This window comes from Cydia pomonella, chromosome 10 (genome assembly GCF_033807575.1).
Source record: "Cydia pomonella isolate Wapato2018A chromosome 10, ilCydPomo1, whole genome shotgun sequence".
Classification (NCBI taxonomy): Eukaryota; Metazoa; Arthropoda; class Insecta; order Lepidoptera; family Tortricidae; genus Cydia; species Cydia pomonella.
In genome coordinates this window covers 15045542-15061898 of record NC_084712.1, presented here as the reverse complement: position 1 = coordinate 15061898, position 16357 = coordinate 15045542, and the positions used below count along the sequence as shown (strand labels likewise).

Below are 16357 nucleotides of genomic sequence, written 5' to 3'. Positions count from 1 at the left end.
CGTACGGCTTTCCTGCGCTTCTGAAGTAATGGGAACACCACGCCGGGAACGTAGTGGAAGGGAGCCGCCTTTGGTCAACTTTGTTTCATGATAAAAAGTACATTATTTTCAAACTACTCCCTTTGTCGTCAGAGAAATTATGACGGCATACTTATACTTGGTAGGGGAGTCAAATATCCTGGGTAATATCGAGACATATTACGAAATTTTATTCATTCATAATTCTTGCTTTATTACGTTCCCATTGTGCCGGGCGTTTTATTAATCTGGTCCGATTTTCATTTTGCTGGCGTGGCGTGGCTCGTGACAAAATTGCTTTACAATATAATTACACAGGACCATTGTTCCGGCGCTCGCTTCGATTTACATTTAGAACGGAACAAATTTGTACGGAATTCATCCTTTAGTAACAACCACAGTTTTTGTTTACATTTTAACTACGTATGCAGGAAAAACAAATAGCCTTTTATGCACGAATTATCTCAAAAAGGAATTCGAATCGTATCTGATTAAAAATGTAATTTACTTCTACAAAGATTAATTAAAATACCGTTTCATTCACTAAAGATCTTTATTTATTTCTTATAATACAAATAACTTTATGTACAGCATCCTAACGATACAATAATTATTTATTTATTACGTTACAATTTATTAACAGTAACAGTAGGTACAGTGATTGATTAAATAATAAAATTAATGGTACAAGTCAATGCCTACTTAAAATAAATCTTTACTGGTATCTTAGCAATTTTGAGTCTTTCAAATTTAAAGAAAAAAAAGGCGCTCAGGAACCAAATAAATTTATTACATTATGTTTGGGATAATACATATTTTAAGACGAACTCATTGTCGCAACCAATATAGTAACATATTGCTTCCGTTGATCTCGTAGAGTACGTAATCCCGCGCTCGGGCGGGCTTAATACAAAAGGTAACGGTAATAAATGGAGCAAGATGTACGAGGTTTATATGTTATGAAAAAAAAAAACTAGATATTTAATGTAGAATACATCCTTCCCCCTTTGTGTATGGAACATCATTATTTATTGATATATATACCTATATGTATACCGCACCAATGCAATGATGATATTCTGATAAGTCGAATATTGTCCCCTGGTATAAATACCTATACATATCAGGGGCCAAATTCGACTTATCAGAATATCATGCTGTTGAAATGTTATTATTGTGTTTAAATCAATAGAGTGAATCTAATTATGTTGACTCTTAATAAATTGTGGAATAGGCTCCCAAATGACTTGATGAAAGAAAACAGTATTAAGAAATAGGCAGTATTAAAGAAAATTCGTCTGGTTTGGAAGGTTAGATAACAGCCGGGCTTCCCCAAATTCTTTAACATGCAACCGGAAACATCGACCAGGAAAAGATAAGATTACCTAGATGACTTTCAAAAACAATATGTCACTCATTTGGCTTAGTTAGTCGAGATCTGGATTATAAATTATTTATGAATACATATTTACATTAAACGTAGGAAAACCATTGGCACGATTATAAAATAACACTGTATTCAATCTTGTACATTACAGCAAAGGATTTGGTTTAAATAATTAATTGATCTTTGTTTGAACAATTAGCTCTAATTATTTGTATCTATCATTTTATTTACACGGCACATGGTTTAAGGTTGATTTTTCAATCTCCAGGCAGGCAATTATACCTATATTATGATGTAGCTCCTTGACTTGAGATTGAAATATGATCCTTGAGGTAATAAATTTACCTTAATTAAACTAACAGACATTCGTCGTACTTTTAAAATATTTACACAAAACTTATCTACATAAAGGTACGTGAAATCATTATATGTAGAATGCAAACTCGCAGACTTATCGGTGCAAGGGACTGTTTTTATAATGTTATCAAATACGCCTATTATATTGGTTAGCTTACCATGCTGTATAATATCAATGCTTTATATTATTATTGAAAATATGTCCTCCAACTTTGATATGATAACAAACACAAAATAAGTCTGGCAACGTTTTGACTCTTGAGTATAGTTGGCCTACGTTTCAAACGCATAATGTATTTAAGCGCTCGTATGCCCGAACGAGGATCTGTGTACGAGGAAACTATTAAAAATCGCGGCACACGAGAGGTTAAACGAAATAAATAATTGTTATTTCAAAATACAAAACCATTTCAAAGTATACAAAGCTTTTCAAACGTGGCCTAGACTCTGATTTGCTTAAAATTACAAAACAGAAAATGTACCTACACAGAGGCACAACGATCACTTTTCGCTTTATGTCCACTTAGTTCACATCGAATCACACGCGGCACTAGTGGTTCGTTATAAATGTGCCAATATATCGATTTCGGTCGGAGGTTGTATGTGCGTATCATTGAGAGCTGTCGATCCCGATACAGTGACGATCACCGGTTGGGCGTCCGTGTGTACTATCGTGACCAGATGTTCGTCGCGGTCTTTTTCTTGCTCGGTTTTGGGTAGTTCTAGGGCGTCTTCGGCGTACTTGAGGTCGTGCGGGGAGAGAGGAAGGACGTCAGTGGTGACGGGGGGGTCGGCGCGGGGCGCGCGGTACGAGGGCGGGCCGCTGTACTCGGAGCCGCACCACGCAGCGCCAGTGGACCCTCTGCAAGGAAAAACACCTAGTCAGTTTTGCATAAAATAGGCGACCGTTTTGAGGCGTCAGTATTCTACAATGTTTAACTCTTTTGTTGAGCCCACTAAGGCTAAAAGGGCAAATGACATGTCATGCTACGTCTGCGCTTTGACCAATTTTCACTTATGCGAGTTTTTCTTGCTACGAGTTCCTTTGCAGTGAGTTTGAGACCGATTTTGATTTGACAATTTGTTAAAGTTTTGGCCTTGTTTTGATACCATTTTGAAGATCTCTCACGCTGAATGGTGCACGTGGAATGCAATGAAGGTCGTGCGTGAGATGCACACCAACCAACACTAAATATCAAAACGAGGTGAAAACCATAACAAATCAGAATCGGCCTCCCGGTGTCGATAAAAGTAGGACGATAACACATACTCTGATAAGTAGGTACTAGGTAAATATTTGATAATTATGAAAGTAGAATTTAATTCAATCCTACGATACAAAATGAAATAAAAATGCTCTGCTACTAAACTAAATAATTAACCATAACAAATCTTATATGAAGGCTACGCTTGCGTCGCGTTTCCGACACAGATACATTATTTTACACCTTATTATGGATGATTGATGGTTATGATCGTTTAAGAAAACAACTGAACGTACCTATGCCGTGTATTCCTTTGACAATACCGACGTGTTACATTTATAATAGTGCGCAGCAAGTTATGTAAGACCAAATAGATAGTAAATAACAAAGATGTTGGTTATAAAATTTACTATGCATAGTACACAGCTGTGTAGTTACCTGACTAGACTAGCTGAATTTGATCTGTACGTGGGGGGCGGCGACACCGCGGGCGCACTTCTGTCCAAGAGAAGTAACCTGCAACAATCAAATAATAAATACATGTCTGTCTCGTTACATGTCAAAAATCCCATAGATGTCATGAGAGAGCGCAAGTTGGTAGAGTCTGACCAAGATAACTCCGCATGACATTTGCAATGACATTGTGTGGCAATGTCATCATTCAAATTTACTTAAAATATAAAAATATGAGGTGTGTAATGTTTGATATATTATAATGAAACTCTCATACAATTGCCATTTCGATGAAAAATTTCGCTTTTTGCTTGTTTGGTATATAACTATCGTAGCTAGGTCTTATTTCTGGGAAAACATGAATTTATGACTTTTTATATGTTTTCCGATCCAAGCTCGGTCTCTTAATTTTTTTTTTTATGGCGTTGCAATTCTAACCTAACCTACTTTTTGCTAGATATTCGTTTGTGTGGGGTCACAGTTTTAATCTAACCTAACCCACATTTCTGGGAGTACTTTACTTCTATTGACACCTATATATCATTATTCATTATATAATGTCACTAGTTAGAACGAATATATTTTAGAGTATGTTATAATTATAGCAGTGTATATTAGACGAAGTGTAAATAAATTATAACCAATAAAATAACCATTATACCAAGGCATTATGTATATTGTTGATTAGGTAAGTAATGTATCACACTATATATCAAACTATAACTATAATGTATTTGAAAAGTAATTATAAAAAATATATCTAGTGCACTCGAAAATATGCCATTCACAATGACACTCCCTCACTTATTCAAATCGGTGTAAAGTTAGCTTTAAAGGACTTTAAGTACCTTACAGCTAGTTCATTTTGATATGCAGGGTTTAATTAGTAGTAAATAAGGCACGATTTTGATAGTATAGTATAAACATTAGTAAAAATCGAACTAGTAATATTAACATTAGTAAATAAGAATAATGGTGTTTTAGGCCATTTTGATACTCATATCAGTAAACAAAAGTTTCCTAAAGTCATCCCGGTTTACTTTACATACATTTTGCGTAGCAAAGCATTTGGAAACCATCCCTGATTGGGTCACAATTGTACACTTTAAGGATACTAAAGTTGGTTATTACTCTGGCATCGTACCGGATGCATAGCCAGTGGAAAGACCGCATAAATATTTATACAATGAAAAGATAGCAGTGAGTTCGTTGTTTTTCGGTACGAAGAAACGGAGATGTTTTAATAAACACCACAGAATAAATAACTAAACATTTATGTATGAACTTTGTCTGCAGCAAGGCAAGATTCCCCGCTGTGAGGCAGTCACTTCACAATTCTATTGACTTAGCCCGACTTCAGCAACAGCGTGGTGTGCACTTTTTATTTTAGCGGTTGACTTTGTGTCTATTGTAACGAAGACGTAAGGATAATAAAATAAATAATTGAGCGGCAAAAAAAAAGGACGCTGTTGCAGTATGGTGGTCTTAAAATAGGAGTTATTTACTCCTATGGTTTTAAGTTAGGTGAGGTGCTGTGATATACATCTTTAGATTCACTTTTGTCAAGACTTTTCTTACAAGCGTATCAACAGTTAGGCTTATGGAAAGAAAGTAAATATTTAGTTCTCTCCCTAATTTATGCGATTTTAGTTTATTTTTATTTAATTAAGATAACAATGATCTTATTATTGTTAGTACATTCTTAAAAATTATGTTAGTAGGTAGATTCGCTAAACAGCTAAATTTGATTTTACATTTAAAATGATTTCATTAATTACAGGACAACACACATGATCAGTAATCATCTTTAGGATGCTGTTTGGGCTGTCCCTTGTTCTGCTCTCTGCTCAGCAGGAGACGCTGCTTTTTTGCGCAAAATTGTTACAAATCCATCGGTGCGTGACTCCGCGAACATGGTGGATGCGCTGCAGAATTTGGGCAAGCCAATCAGCATCCTAAAGGCATTGTTGTACTGCACCCTAATAGCATTGTATGACTTTTGGGTATATCGGACCCACAGGCTGTCAGTGAAAAAGGACGAGCAGTATGCCTTGAATAACGTAATTTTCACTGCATTTGAACACTTAGCAATACAATCGCCAGTAAAATCTATCTAAATACCGTTTGTATAAATATACACTCAGGCTGTTAGTGTTAATTAACTAAATGAAATAATTCCATAAAATGTGACAAAATGTCTACCTGAGTCTATACTCTTGCATAGACGCCTGATACGTCGGCGGCGGCGGCCTATAGTGGAACTCTGGATATAGCATGGCCGCGTACGGGTGGTGCGGTCGAGCGTAGCTTGGCGGTAGTCTGGGTACAAGCCTTCTACACGAGGTGCGGCGCAGCCCGAGCAGCGCACACGGCGCGTCGCGCGCACCCAGCCGCCATGCTAGCCCTGCTGCTGTTACTAGCACGACTCCTATACCTGGAATGTAAACAAAAAATATGTTAGGCACATTGAAAGTTACTGGAATAAATGATACTATAGAAAACTACCAAGGTTTCCAGTGGCTGAGGCTCGATTCGAATCGGCGTTCAAGTTTCGCGGCTAACGACATAACCTCTAGGCCACCCGGTCAGTACCAACAAACATTTTACTACGTAATTTATAAATAGATCTCATGGATAAAACTTGGAGTGCTTTACTATTTTGCCATTGTTTATAAAACTACAGGGACGCATGATATTTAGTGATTTTTTAAATAGGGGAAAATAAATTGTTAGGTAGTTTACAATGATCCTCAATAGTCAATATATAGTCATACATAAATATAGTGAAAAAGAAGTCAACAGAAAAAGATCATTGCACTTCGATTTTCTATCGTGGTACCTAATCGTAAGTTATACTAATAATAATAAAAAAAGAATTCTTTCCTCACGTGCGTGATAAAATAATAATTAGTGCCATATCGTAATAATTACAAATAATTTGACACAGAATAACAACTGCCGTAACTTTAGCAACTGTTCTTAATTGCTTTTGCTCATGCTCACGAGCAATATGTCTCTCCATGATCCCCGGTCGTACGGTGGGCGCGTTGTTTCAGCATTGTGTATCTTAAGGCAAGTATTAAAGGCACTTTTGAGGTTAGGTAAACGTGGGTGGGTGTACGTATAATATCCGCGGCGTAATCGGCGTGTCGCGCCGGATGGATGCGTGGAGTTCGCAACTGACTGACACGTACAAATTGCCCCGTCGACGCAACAATAGATCGCTTGCCTGTAACAACAACATCATTTGTCCCTAACGCTAATGAAAATCCAATTAATTCCGCTCCAAAACTCATTTGAAGTTTAATTGAAAACTTCGCCCGCTGAAGGGCGGACGCGACTTTGTGAATGATGTAATGAGATTTCGGCCAGACTTGTTATTGTCATATGCATGGCGAATACCCGATGAGCTTCCAGATTGTTTCACGGTTAATTACGGCCATTTGTTACGTAGCTGTAAAGCCATTTGGGCGAATTTATGAATATTAGAACACGGGACGCCTCTCGAAAGTACGTAAAATTGTACCGTCACCCGGTTTGTCACCTACTTTCATTATATTCGCCGCCCATCCGACCGGATAACTGGGTTTTAATCGCCGATAAAATAAAAAAGTCTAGTTCAGCTTAGTTAAGCGTGAAACGAGTTGCGAACAGTTAAATGATCAAAGCCTGAGTATAAAGGGCTTTATTCAAATGGGCAATTTTATTTCGCCACAAAAAAGTTTTAGATCGGTATCGGTTTTCTTGTGTCAGATCAAATTGAGCTTATGTGCGATACTGTCTTGGAATTTATACATCCTATACACTCTTCTGTACGAGATTTCTTTGTAATCATTTGAGGCTCTGATATTTACTGGTTCATTGAAACTGACGGAATTATACACTTGCGATTTGCTAGGTGAGGTAATTCGATAAGATTCCGTCTACGCTGATTTTGCACCGACCTGATGAATGGATTGAAGTGAGGCAGTGGCATTATAAACGTCATATTTTCATAGAAATTTGTCATTAAGCGCGTGCGAGGCCTGGGTCACACGCCACACGCGATTTCCAGTTTCGGCGGACCAAGATCACTTGCCTAATTGCCGCCGATGGCGACCGGCATTCGTTCAAACAAAACGGCGTCAACCTGCCACGTCTGGATAAACAGAATAGGCACCCGCGGCGGGCAGCGTGTTGTGACGTCACAGCACACTATCCATCGCGGGAGGCGTTTTAAGCAAACCGTATTAGGATCAGGATGCGGCATCAGCACGCCGAGTACCACGCCGGCGGCGAGCAAACAATACGCTTAGTCGGAAAGGGGAAGGCAATATTGTTTCCATAACACGAAGTGTAGCGTCTCACCTATCATTAGTAGTAGTAATGTGAGCGGCGCTTTAGGATGCGGCCTCAGGGCGCCGAGTACCGCGCCGGCGGCGACCAAGCATGCGCCGACGACGCCGAGGAAGAGCACGCATAGCCGGAGAGGAGGACGGCCGCAGCACGACTTGGGAGCGTTGCCTTCGCCTTCGGAACATGCGTACGCTGCGCCTCTGCCCGATCTGAAACAAAAAAATAATAATAAAAAGCGTAAATGATAATTGCATAGTTTAGAGTTCCTACCAACACAAGTCAAATAGCTAATGCTATAATTGACAAGCTAATTCTAAAATAATAAGCCTGTTTGTTTCCTCTGCTGCAAAGTATCAGGATTACAAATACATTTACGTTATATGTGTGGTTGCGGCCGGTAAAACGTCCTACTTTGTCGTTTGCCATAAGGAGTTAAAAGTTAAAAGCTTGTAAGAACAATATAAGTAATTCTAATTATGAAAATAATTAGATACGCCTTTATATTAGCCAATAATTTCGCCAAACAGCGTGTATAACAAAAAAAAAATCATTGACAATAAGCACGTAGGTACAGTAAAAAAGTTTCAATCGAGATTTTTAAGTGCAAAAGCTTTGTCAGTGGATTGGATTATTATAATTTAACGCTCGAATGGACGCCGTTAAACAAAGCCGTGGAGCAGAAAAGTGCAAAACGAAGAGGAAGTAGTGTAATTTGTGATCATAATAAACCCGATTCAGAGATTTACAGCTGCTAGGCACTGTAATTGAGGTCTCGCTTTGTTGACATTTAGTACGTAATACAAATATTTATTTATAGCTTTTATGGCTATTAATACTGAGCTGTGATAATTGGTGCTTGAGAGCTAACTGTAATCTAGGTATTGTATATGTTGGTATATTTTTAATAATGTACCATAATAGTATATAGTTTATTATTCCACACACTTGTTTACGTTTTGAATTTTTTTTTTTTATGGAGGATAGGCAGGCGTTTGACCACGATCACACCTGATGGTAAGTGATGATGCGGTCTACGGTGGAACACGCTTACCTATGAGATACCTATTTACTCTAGCCTTGAAGAGATTCAGATTGTACTCATATGGAAACACAGACTCGGGCAGGGCATTAGGTATACCTACATACACTAGGAGATTATTCTATTAATAGTTCATGGCTCTCCAAAAATAATAGTATATTGATTGCGGCAATAAACAATGGCATTGAACTTGTGCTACCTTCTAGAACTGAACTTAGTCAGAATCATGATAGTCAGAACTACTGTGAAGGCAATTTGACTTATAAAATCACTGTAAGTATGTCGCATGCATAGGGGTACATACCTACAATGCATTTCGCTTGAGTGAACAACCGCGCACATCCAATTTGTTTCATTAATTTTGTTTGATATAGCGCCAAACGCACATTTTCGAATAAGCCTACAGTCATCCGTCTGTAATTATGTTAATTACATCGATCATTATCGTCTACTTCGTTTGATTATTCAAATCAACAGTATTATTTGCCCTAACTTTGTTCAAAGCAGTTCAAGCTCACGCTTTGTTCGCAAACACTCGAATACGTTTTAATTGCTCACTTTAGTCAGATCTTATACTTTCTTGATGTGTTTTTATCGAAAAAGAAGCTTTGATTTCCTAAAAAGTAAGTTCATATATAAATGGTTTAAAATAAGATATGTTAAGATGCAGTTTGATTATACAATAAACATTCGCGCTTGGATACATACTTTAGGGTTACGTAATACACCAGAGGATACTTCAAACAAATAGCCCAAGTCCTAGGCGAATGCGGTTTGTTGGAAACGCGGCTCTATCAGAGGCTCTATAGGAAATATCAGTATAATTTTTTTCTTTATTCATAATCTGATATGTTTATAAAATAGTAAGTATACTGCGAGGGGACTTGAAATTGATAGACTTACTTCTCTTTGTCTGATAGCTTATTTCTCGTTGTCTGACTCAATATCGGTGGTTTTTGAATCACGAGTAATACTTACTAGATTTTTCACTATTGATCCCTAATAATAATTGCATGCCATTTTAGTAAAAAATATAATTATTGTGTGTTTTTTTTTTTAATTTTTCGTTGATATATGTATATGTATGTTACAAAGAGCTACCGGGTGTTTATCGCTTATGGCATTACTGTCTGCTAACCCATTCAGCCCTAAAGCGCTACAGTTATTTTGAACACGTGATTCCTGTAATTAGCCATAAACTAGAGGTAACTTGATGTCGTTACATAAAGCTTAGCGAGCACTTTGGCGCAAAGAGTTTAGTGCAACTGGGCCTAAGTCTTACTGAAGCTGCCTTGAGATTTTTGTTTGTTACACTACACCTAGTAAATAGTAGCCCTAGATGTAATGAGATCGTATTGACGAGTTAATCCTAATAGGGTATTTAAGTGTGTTTTATATATCCGCTTGCTTAATGCTCTTTATAGGGTGTGTTGTGATCAGCCGCAGGTAAGCTGCATGACGCCTTTGCAACTTAGTATTGTCCCTCTGCAATTTGAAGTCTTAGTTGAAGCCTCCTTGACTAAAGGTATGGTAGTTTGAGTGTGTTATATTTGGTTGCATACCGTTATTTATTTTCGATTAGCTGTGAACTTACTAGGTGCTTTTATCACCAGCAACTTTGTATTGGCCCTTGTTGGTAGTGTTACTTGTAGCCTTAACACGTATTTTTTTATTGCACGCAAGTAGATGTAATGATATCCTACTGACGAGTTAATTTTACGAGTTGTTTTGAGTATGTTCTATGTACTGCTTGTTGCCCTTTACGGAAAGTATAGTGATTAGCCGTAAAATAACTTTATGCTTTTATTGCTTGCAACTTAGTAGTTGATGAAGGCCCTCAGCACACGGAGCGTAAGCGTAAGCGTATCGTAAAATCCGAGCCGCGTAGATTTCTGGGCACCAAGCGTCGCGTAAGCGTAAGTGAAAATCATGGCGTCACTGGCGTCAAATGTCTTCGGCGGATGTATCTACGATCTACGATCTTACATTCTCGTAAAATGAAGATTTTTGTAGTTTGATTATCTCAGAAGTTTTGTTTTTTACGCGCGTATTACGCTACGGCTGTCGTAAATTTATTTTATTTTATTGATTTTTAAGGGATAACAAACAATTATACAAATACAATCTACAAATGGTGTTACATAAGTGTTGTTTTTATGTACAGCCAACAACGTTATCCACAAGTTACTTATACACATAAAGTTGATGAAGGTAGGACAGAGGGCCTACATAAACATTCGACGTGTTGCCTCTCTGTCGCACTTGTAAATTCGTACGTAAGTGTGACAGGGAGGCAACAAGTCGAACGTGGTTCGCGGTAGGCCCTCTGATATACAATTTTACTATGCTAATAATAGTTTGAATGTATCTCTGGCTAAACACGGCACTTACAAATTAAATTCGTATACATTAATCAATGTTAAAAAAATCTAATAAGTCGTTTCTATATTCAGCGACAATGATGACAGAAATCTACGATGACGCTTCGTTGACAGACTGGTTTGAAATTGTACATGCTCGTAGTGCTCTCGTTCTACGCGCGTATTACGATACGCTTATGCATCTCTTAATCTTACGCGACGTGTGCTGAGGGCCAAGTTTTCAAATGAACTTCGTGGACTTGTTTTGGGTAGCATTTATGTTCCTTTCTGCTTGCCTAAAGGTAACGTTCAAATGTTAACCGCAGTTGCATTACTGTTGCGACATTACTGCGATGGTGTTGTTGTCGCAGCTGAATCAGTCAATTAACTTGCTAACATTAAGTGACAGTAATGCAACTGTAGTCGACATCCCAAGGCATCTTTAGGCTTTCTAAATGAGTTTCTGTCATTACTCCTAAACTAATTTGATGCTTAACACTTGAGACTTAATTGGTTGGCTCTAATGCCCCTGGTTCGTTGAATCTTAGTAGCTCTGCATTTGCAAAATAGACTGAACTCTTAGGTACCGCCGACATCTGCACATCATTTAATTTAGTGATGTATCAGTTGCGGAAGCTTTTTTCTTCGTCAATTTTTCTATTCAGTATCTCATTATTTCTTTAATAATTATGTATTTGAACGCAACAAGGACGAAACAATTTCGTCAATTAACAATTTGCACACTTTAAATTAGAATAACTTAATGCATCCCTCCCGTCCCGAGCACGGTCGGTCGACCAGATATTTGGTTTCTTAATGAAAATGATATCGCCGGTTATACAAATCGACTTTCGTCAGGGTCACGAATTGAATAGTTAAGGTGAAACAGAATCATTTCACTAAATCGTTCTGCATTATGCATGCGGAGGTGCCGCTTTTAGTGGTGTGACATTCCCAGGAATATTCCTGAGTCAAGGAATGTTGAGCATTCAAAATATCCTACTTTAGGCTAAAAACATGAAGATTGTTACTTTTAATTTTAACATAATAATATTTGATGCAAGAAGGCAAGATAGTATAAAAAGCGGCCAAGTGCGAGTCGGACTCGCCCATGAAGGGTTCCGTACCATTTATGACGTATTAAAAAAAAACTACTTACTAGATCTCGATCAAACCAATTTTCGGTGGAAGTTTGCATGGTAATGTATATCATATATTTTTTTTAGTTTTATCATTCTGTTATTTTAGAAGTTATGGGGGGGGGAGGGGAGGGGACATCTTTTACCACTTTGGAAGTGTCTCTCGCGCAAACTATTCAGTTTAGAAAAAAAATATATAGAAACCTCAATATCATTTTTTAAGACCTATCCATAGATACCACACACGTATGGGTTTGATAAAAAAAGTGAGTTTCAGTTCTAAGTATGCTAAACCCCAAAAAAATTTTGTAGTTTTAATTTTTTCTATTTTTGTGTGAAAATCTTAATGCGGTTCATAGAATACATCTATTTACCAAGTTTGAACAGTATAGTTATTATAGTTTCGGAAAAAAAGTGGCTGTGACATAAACGGACAGACAGACGGACATGACGAATCCATAAGGGTTCCGTTTTTTGCCATTTAGCTACGGAACCTTAAAAAGGAAATTCATAGATATAGTTCGTGTCATCCAACTTTTAATAACATGACAATACGAGTCAAGGCACGCGTCGCACAGTGGGCTGAAATTCGGCAAAAAAAAATGTACAAAAAATGAAAATGACAACTTTGGTTTCTATGTCAATACATAGAAACCTAAGTTGTTATTGTAATTTTTTTTATTGAATAGGTTTTGCCCGGCATCGTTATAATAACTTTAGGGACAATTTGGCATTAAGAGTAACGAGTTATGATTTTTTTTTCAAAAAAATTATGGATCAGGAACAAAAAATCTATTTCTTTTAGAATCCGCAGAATAAATAGACACAAACAAAAGCAGATGGTTATACTACGAATTAATTGTGATTTTTTGGTATACTACATATTCCCGTCACGGAGACGTTTTTTTTAATTCGATAATTGTTTCTATGGAAAAGTGAAAAAACCGAAAATAACATTTTAAAGTTCTTCCCCGTCATTTTTATGCTATACGATGAATTTCAAACACTTTCGTATGAAAAAAGTCGAGTTATATTTTTTTCAACAACAGGAAAAAAATCAATATAATTCAACAACCGTAAAAAATAGCATAATATGCTCGCGGATGGTTATATCACGAATTATTTGTGATTTTTTAGCATACAGTATATTTCTGTAACGTCTAAAATTCATAGGTTAGCATATAATTGCTCGTAAAAAAAAACCCATTTCAATAAAAAAAAACATCACCCGACCCCATTAAAAATTTAAAATAACAACTTTGGTTTCTATGTCTATGAGAGCCTAATTTCAGCCCACAGTGCGTCGTCGTGAATGACACGATCATAAGTACCTACTTTCCTTTTTAGGGAATACTTCCATACTAACTAACTAAGTACTTAACATATTATCTTGTAAAAGTAAAATGAAAAAAAAAAGCTAACAAAAGGATTTTTTATAAGAATGCATAATTATATTCAAATTACACTTAATCATATTTAAATATGTCGTGTAAAAGTATTAATATATTTTCCATATTATAATCTCACAAAAACATCGAGTACTTTCGTCTTTATGAAAAAATAAAAGCATAGAACATATCAGACAACGTTTCCATAATATCGTTTTAAAGTTTCCCGTCAGCAAGAGAAAGTCCCGGGACCAGAAATCTTCCCTCTGCACATCTCTAGCCGTGTTTCCACACGATATGAAGCTTACGTCTCGACTAAAACGCCATTATACCAATGATGATTTGCTCTTGCAAGCCAGGAATTAGACGAGCATTCATGCAGTAACATAAAATGTAAAATTCACACTCACCCCATCAGCGTAACTACGTAGATAACGTGATTTCACTGATCACTGTTTACCTCTAGATGGAGTGTATTTAACTAGCTGTATGCATATAAACATGATACGCCGCGATTCGCCTTTTTGTCACATGACATGAGATATGACATTATAAACTCTCTTTTCGGCACTGCCCGCATTAAACAGAACCAAACCGTAGCCAAATAACACTAGACCCTATACTCATAGTGTTGTGTTCCTGCCGGTGAATAAGGTCGCCAGAGTTCAACGAGGGTGCGGAGTGTTAGGGTCGGCAACGCGCATGTAACTCCACTGGAGTTGCAGGCGTACATAGGCTACGGAGACTGCTTACCATCAGGCGGGCCGTATGCTTGTTTGCCACCGACGTAGTATTAAAAAAAAAGAGCTAAGCGTTACTTGTCTTGAATGATATAAAAGTTTACAAGCGCCTGTAGGTATTAAATTTTGAATATGCTCTTACAAAATACTTAATTTACGCATACATCTCTCCAATATCTAAATTCCGCTCCCGAATCTCTGTCTGTCTGTCCGTTTATTGGTGATATTTTCTGCGTGTATGTCCATTGCTTCAGTTAACATAACACGACTGAATGAGTTTTTATGTTTTACAATAAGGGATCTAGTGGGATGTAGTCTGTGCGTAATTTGCTCTAAGGGTAAAACGATTTCATGTCAGGAAACATGAGAAGAGTCTGCTTTTGGAATAATTTCTACGACATCAATATTTCATTTCTGCATGCGACAAGCGACTGGCTCATATAAAAGGATTTATTACTAAATTGCTAGTGTGTTATTAATTCTAATGACCACCAAGTCGTATCCTGTGTGGTCCTTGGTTAATTTATCATTATTAGTTACCACGTAGTTACTAAGTACCTACATAATTATATGTAGAATATTATCAACTACGTTAATCTATATAAAATGGACTATGTACATCTTAAGTTTGGTAATATTCCTAAGATTGATATAATAGCTCTAAAATTAATTGTTAAATATACCTTTTACATATTGTTTTATCTATTGGGCATTTACATTATTGTCGTTGGATAATAACTAATTGCACCGCGCGAACAACTAGTTAAATAGTTATTGTAATTACTTTCGTGAGTCGAAATGATGAGAAAATAAATTACTAACGCTGTATAAGCTGTATCCCAAATCCAAATTAGGCGCATTTTACAGTTAATTCACGAGTAACAGTCTCAGAATCATAAATCACTAACTTACGCAACGATAATTATAATAACTTCAAATTATAAAAGCCATCGGGGAAATGTACAAAACTTGTTTTAGAAACCAGAGTGCAACTTCACTGAGCCCGATGACGAGTCAAATTAAAAACAGAAGAGGCGAGAGAAATGAATGTTATTGTACTAAAGCAATTTATCAAAATGTCTGCCAGCCATTATGCCGGCCCGCTCTATGCTCAAAGACATTATTCCCTTTGCCTATTAAGTTTCCTGCTTCAGAATGTCCAGTTTAAATTGACCTCAAGGTACCTAATATTGCGATATCTCACAAACTGGTTCGCAGACCCGAAAAGAATAAAAGCATATTAGTCCAATGAGAACTTTTAGTCGTATTGCTTTTAAACTTGCGGTACTGATCTATTACACGAACTAACTTGATGGGATTAATTTTATTTCTTTTGACACTACGTCTTCATTTCATGACTTGAAGTTGAGCCAACGTATACATAATAAAAGTTGGCTGTTGCTGCCGGCTATTGAGATCTTTTATTAAAACTTTGCTTTCAAAATAAATCAATAGTTATAAAATCTTCCGTGACCGGGATAAAAGTTTAGGTGCGCGCTTTGTTTCTAGTGTGTGCTCCGATACCGACCATTAAGTATTAACATTATAAGAACCCTCTTCCTTTGGGGTCGGATGATAGGGTCGATAAACTCCTGTGCATTCAACCGAACTACCCAACGACGGCGCTTTATGCATAGGTGATTTAGAGCACAAACATTCATTCAATCTCAATGTAGCTTAAATCCATTTATATTCAGCGCGTGCTTTGCATAATCTAAAATACGAAATGGTATAAGCCAGTTTCAGTAACAGTCTCGTCAAATATGACTGAAACTTTTCAGAAACCGAACCTAAAATAAGCCTGCAGGTCGTCGCCAAAAGGAGGAACAAAATTTTTGACTGAGTGAGTAGAACTGTCTAAAACACAGGAAAGCCATTAGCGCTGCTACACTGTCTACTTTAAAGTGTTGAATCTGCAACTACTTTTTATATAAAT

At 37.0% G+C, this 16357-nt stretch overlaps 1 protein-coding gene across 1 annotated transcript in view; it reads right to left on the bottom strand.

Moving 5' to 3' along the window:
• Positions 1-552: 552 nt before the first annotated feature.
• LOC133522240 (uncharacterized) overlaps positions 553-16357 on the bottom strand; it is a 137073-nt gene continuing 121268 nt past the window's right edge. The window contains exons 2-5 of the mRNA XM_061857507.1: positions 7768-7964; positions 5623-5854; positions 3406-3483; positions 553-2624 (exon numbers count right to left, since the gene is read on the bottom strand). Coding sequence (XP_061713491.1) covers positions 2324-2624; positions 3406-3483; positions 5623-5854; positions 7768-7964 — 808 coding nt within the window. The 3' untranslated portion in view covers positions 553-2323. The remainder of the gene's footprint in view (positions 2625-3405; positions 3484-5622; positions 5855-7767; positions 7965-16357) is intronic.